The following is a 6,188-nucleotide window of genomic DNA, read 5'->3' as shown; positions in this document are numbered from 1 at the left end:
AAAATTGAGTGTTTTTTAGATATTTACAAAGATATAGGCCTACAGTGTCTAAACTATAACAAAGTTATTATATATATAGTGTCTCTTTTCTGTTTATAGCTACTTGTAATATAAATAGAAATACAAATCTATTTCTATTTATTATATAGTGTTTCGTTATGGAAAACAACATCAAATTTGTCATGACTTCATATAAAATAACCTACACTTTCTATTCTATATTCTATAACAATTTGAAATGATAAACAATAACATAAATAATCATCATCATGAATTTAATTAGCAATTGAAATATTCAACAAATCTCAATATAAGCAGGAATCATAACAATAATGATTGGGAGAGGAACAAAAACAGACGCAGCCTAAAATTATTGTACCTCTACCAAATTTTAATAGAACATTATAAATTTTAGAGTATTTATTCTCATAAATTCATGGAAATAGACTGCATAATAGCTATTTTTCTCATTGAATAAGACGTCTTGATATTGTCAAAACCACTAATTTAAAAATCAATTTGGCTTACTAGTTTCACAATACTAATGTGCAACTGATCTAAGTACAGATTTGACACAGTATCAAGGCCACTGTATCAAATTATTAACAATAGTGAGATTCACTAAAAATTGTCAGATGTGATTGAATAGGAATCATTGATAATTTTTATTGAACACGGTTGTCAGAGATGATGTAGAATTTTTACATTCTGACATAAAAATAACACAGTAAAATGTCTGTTCTACTAAAATCATCTCTCATCATTATTATCCAACTCATTACCCTTGTGGGGTAATCCTAAGCAGAAAAAATAAAAAAAATAGGTTTTGGTTGACACACCATTATCAATCAATGATAAATTAGTGTTTTTGACAATATAAAGTCATTTCCACTTGATACTATAGTAGGTAACCCGTACTCCCCAAGGGTAAAATTAGAAACTTGACAAATTAAAAACCTGAAGTATATTGAAATATTGAAGAATTCAAAACAGGCCTATAACCATCCTTGATAAATTAAAAATCTATATGCAAAATTGCAACTAAATCACTTTAGTAGTTCAGACGTGATGATGCGTCATTCGTGAATTTCCTATTCTGTATGTGTAAAAGCTAACTCTTTCCTTTATTAGTATATTATATCTACAACAACATTACAGAAAGGCAAATCACATTTTTTTTTTTGTTTGAAAAGTTCATAAAACATTCTGCTATATCTTATTAAGAAGTATTGATGCTAAATTCAGCTGGATAAACTTTACTGATTCACTCTATATATCTATATTTAAAAGAATGTATGTATTATTTCGGAGTACATGTTAAAAAATCTGTATTTTATTATGAAGTTTAGTCTTGATGCTAAAATTCAGCAGAATGGACTTTACTGATTTATTCTGAAAAATCAATATATTTTGGAGTACATGTTAGGAAAATCACCAACCTTGTTTCCCCGAGAATAGTTCAGCCGGATAGTAAGTTTTCCTCTGTTTTCCATTGAGCCTGGCGCATTCGACGGCGTGACCCGTCGACCAGTAGATGAAGCCTTGTATGGCATCGATGTTCAGCTCCTTGGCAACCGTCAGAATGGGCAGTGGCTCATGCTGACTGCCGTTCATGTTCCCTCTGATTATCTGGAATGGATTATTGCAAGAACTACTTTATAAAAACGTTCACAATGATTATTCCAAGAATCAATTATGCATTTATTATTTTTCACAAACAACAAGGAAGACTACAGGCATCACGCCCAAAACAGTCTTCACTATTATTCACAATCATATTAACATCCGGCAGTCGCACTGTTGTAAAATGTACAACAGTGTCATTTTTTTTTTTGCTGCACAAAACTATTGAATGGGGTGATGTCCGTGAATGAGTGACCTATGCATTCCAAAACTTTCCCCCATCACTCCACTGAGTTGCAGTATCAACCGAGCAATGGTTGAGTCTTTAGGTGCCATTTAGTCGCGGCAGTGCATAAGTCGCACTGTGCATAAGACAGGGAAAGACTGTATACGGGGACTGTAAACGAACCAATAACACAGAAAATTGATGGCTTTGCTTGATGTACCTTATTGAGCTATGAAATGGTAATCATCCAAATGTTCATAGGCGTAAAATGATCTAAGAAGATGGAAAAACTTTCAGTACCCTTTTATTGAAAACTTAAAAATATTTCAACGACTAGTTTCGACCATAGGTCATTTTCAAGTTAAAATGTAAAAAATATCAAATAGTTTATTTTGTAAAAAATATCAATTTGTTTATTTTTTACATTTTAACTTGAAAATGACCTATGGTCGAAACTATTCGTTAAAATATTTTAAAGTTTTCGATAAAAGGGTACTAAAAGTTTTTATATTGTTTTTATTTTAAAATAAGGTAATACATCACATTGTATAAATACAACATTATTCCAAGAACCACTTCATTGCTGGATTCTCATATATCATCAGTATCAGTGTCCGTCACAGTGAAAATAAACAGTAATAGTCTATGAGTTCTGATCGGACTTCTCCCACTCAGCACGGACGAGCGAGTATTAATTGTCTCATTTCAGAATTTATGGGAATAATATTCTTACTGTATTGGGAACTTCCATTGATAACGATATGGGAAACCAGCTTAAATAGTTAAAAAGTAGTAAATAGTTTGAAAACCAGCTCAATAATTAAAGAAATTTTGATGAATAAAATTGGAAATAAATGAAGGGAACGTTGGAAGAACTTTAGGGCAAGTTTGAGTAGGATAATTGGGTGAAATTGATTGATTTGATACAATCCATTTAGTCATTTGTGTTAGATCAGATCAAATTAATTCATTTAGGCCCGGTTGCACAAAAGCATGTTAAATATGATATATTATATTATTTTGTCAAAAAGATTGTGAGATGATTAAGTCATTATATGACACAAATATTGGGGACCAAGCTTCGCTCTGGAGTACAAAAGCATAAAAAAATTATTACTAAAGAAGAAATTATAATAACATTCATAGTTCATATAGAAATGTTCTATCCAATCACAGTAAATTGAAATTAGTTGCCAGAGGAATCCAAAAATTTCCCGCACAAAGGCCCGGTTGCACAAAAGCCGGTTAAATTTTAATCCTGATTAATTTCACATGAACAAAATCAGAGAAGACCATTTCAAAAATCTGGTGTGGTACACTCACACAACTTTCCTTGCTCATTGAACTGTAAACCACATTCTTAAAGGGGAAAATAATTTAGAGGAATAACATAATGACGATTGGCGGCAACATATTTGAAACTACGATCAGACTTCTGTATATGTGTATATATAATATTGTTTACAGAGTACTTTTTCCTTTGTGTAAATTGTGAAATTCGATTATTTTTTTAAACAGCTTTTCTACAGATGAAATATCTCGAATATTTGTGTTCTTTTTATGAACTGCTCTACCTACCTACTTCATGCACGAGAAGGAGGTTACAAAGTCCATTTCTCAAGGATGGGGTGGACCCCCATTAGTTTCCCAGAAAGGACACTCATGCCAATTGATAGAACTGATAAATAACTATACAGGCTATGAGTTTGAAAAAATCAATTATGTCACTTTTGAGAAAATCGTGAAAAACATGTTTTTTTTGTAATTATCCGCCATTCTTCTCAAGAATATTACGGAGCTCCTGCAATTTTCCCAGAAATGAGACTCATGTCAGTTGATAGGACTTATGAATAGCTATCCATGGTATAAATTTGAAGAAAATCTTTAGAGCCGTTTTCGAGAAACCGTGAAAAACATGGTTTTTTGGTAATCATCCGCCATTTTGAATTGAATTTTTTATTGTCGGATCCTCATGGTATAAGGACCTTAAGTTTCAATTCAATCGGTTAATTAGGAATAGAGTTATCGTGTTCACAGACATACACACACACACAGTCCAACACCCAAAAATCATGTTTTTGGACTCAGGGGACCTTGAAACGTACCGTATAGAAAACTTGAAATTAAGGTACCTCAATTTTTTGGGAAGCAATACTTTCCTTACCTATGGTAATAGGGCAAGGAAAGTAAAAATATGGATCTACTGGAATTAATCAGGATTGAAAATAATCCGGTATTTTTGCAACCGGCACTAAGTACCTGATTGAATGATTACAAAAGTTCAATAGCTGAGTCATAATATTGACACAGTCTTACACACATGAACTCGCTCACTCACTTCCATCATCAAAAGACGACGCAATAATTATTATCAGCTGTTTTTCCAAGGATGAATAATAATGATCCTTTTAATGTCCTTCAGCGAGTTTTCCCAGGGATGAGACCTAGTGCAATCGAATTTTATAATATAAACCTACTATGTTCTGAATTTCGTGAGAATTGTTAGAGCCGTTTTCGAGATCCGGTGAAATACTAACATATAAACATCTAACCATATAAACATAAAAACAGAAGTTGCTCGTTCAATAGTATAGGATACAAATACAGAAATTGCTCGCTAGATATAATAGGATAGAATTATTCATAATCAGTCAGCTGACAAGTGGATCATTCATTGCATGTATTACACAGATATCTAGAGAAGCCTAGCAATGGTTTACAAAACATCCCACGGCGTGGGTTGCTTTTCGTGGATTAGCGTGGGTCTACTTTGCGGCGGGCCTTAGGCCCGGTTGCACAAAAGCATGTTAAAAACGATATATACTATTTTGTCAAAAGTGTGTGAGATGATTAAATCATTAAAAGCCACAATAACCAATTACAGAAAAGTGTTTTTGTAAGTAGAAGGCTTATCTGTGATTAGTTAATGTGCTTTTGTGCAACCGGGTCTAAATCATTTATAGGTGATTGATTAATCTCAAATTATTCAGTTGAATTTCACTTACCAATTGTTGTTTAGGCTTAGACCAGTAGAGCCTCTTGCCAACCCAATCCACCGCAATGCTGCCAACCGACTCCATGTCTCTGAGCCTGGCATGCTTGTGGCTGGTCAGGTTATAAGTGTAAACGTTGCTTGTGTTGGAAACCAGGTAGAGTTGATCCGTGTACCAGGCTATGTCGATTATGCGGTGGCTGCCCCATTCATCCTACAACAGAACATTTGAAAAAAACAAATATTCTCTGTTTGTTTTGAATAATGAACAAAAATGAACTTTTAATAATTGAAATAGTTATTTGTAATAATCAATTATTTTATTTACTAATAATTTGTTTGTTTCGAAATGAACAAAAATAAATATTTCAATAATTGAATTAATGATTTTATTATTAAGTGTTTTATTTTATTATTTGCCAATATTTCAATTATTTGAAATAACTATTTTCAAAAGTTGTTGAGAATAGCTTCACTCCAAATAAGACATCGAACATCAGTCGACATTTTTCTGAAAAACGTGACATTTTTTCTGAAAAAACGTGACATTTTTTCCGAAATTGATGTTCATGAAATTTCAAAAAATACAGTATTTGTGAGGAAATAATGTTTTATATGAATAACACACATAATTATATCTATGACTGAATCTCATCTAGAAACTCAAGTATAAAAATCAAAATCAATATAAATAATATAATCAAGTGTATATAGGCCTAAACAAACTTGGATTTATACGGTAATGTCTAAGTACGAAAATGGGAATGACAATTCACACAGTCCTCACAGAAAAATAAATTTTCTCTGTCCTTTTAAAAAGATGTTCAGTTTCTCGCTCGGTCCAGTTTTCTTGACATTATGATTATAAGAGGTTTTATAATTTACTGACGATAAATCCGAGGTTTTAACAATGTGAATTACGTATAGTTATAAAACGTACGTTATATTCGTGTTGATGCTGTAATCTTATGATTGCAGTTCAATTATTATTCCAGTTATACCTAATTCATGCAGTTTTTTTCGATTTTTGGATACACAGTATTATTAATTATTTCATAAAAATATAATATTTTAGCCGAGGCCGCAATAACCAAGTCACAGAATAGATACAGAATGGAAATTAGCAATCAAACGCCTATCCAACCAATGCTTTTTAAATGTCTCGAATACTAGACACGTCACGAGACTGCGCCATCTTGTTACAATCCTGGTCTTTTGTTTGGCTCGCGGCAGTGAACGAGATCAATTGATCCGGATCAGTAAAGTGATCCGAACCTCCCATCAATACTATTACAATGCTGAACTTTCTAACAAGATGGCGGACTTTTGTGCCAGGGTGCTAGCCGA

The 6,188-nt window shown here is 32.6% G+C and overlaps 1 protein-coding gene across 1 annotated transcript in view; it reads right to left on the bottom strand.

Annotated features, from left to right (window-relative positions):
• The window catches only part of LOC111056335 (proto-oncogene tyrosine-protein kinase ROS), a 163,642-nt gene that overhangs the window by 51,130 nt on the left and 106,324 nt on the right, over positions 1-6,188 (bottom strand). The window contains 2 exon segments of the mRNA XM_039433568.1: positions 1,440-1,629; positions 4,855-5,055. Of these exon segments, the coding sequence (XP_039289502.1) occupies positions 1,440-1,629; positions 4,855-5,055 (391 nt within the window).

Source organism: Nilaparvata lugens, chromosome 7, assembly GCF_014356525.2.
Source record: "Nilaparvata lugens isolate BPH chromosome 7, ASM1435652v1, whole genome shotgun sequence".
NCBI lineage: Eukaryota > Metazoa > Arthropoda > Insecta > Hemiptera > Delphacidae > Nilaparvata > Nilaparvata lugens.
The sequence above is the reverse complement of the archived record's forward strand: the minus strand, read 5'-3'. Positions and strand labels throughout refer to the sequence as shown.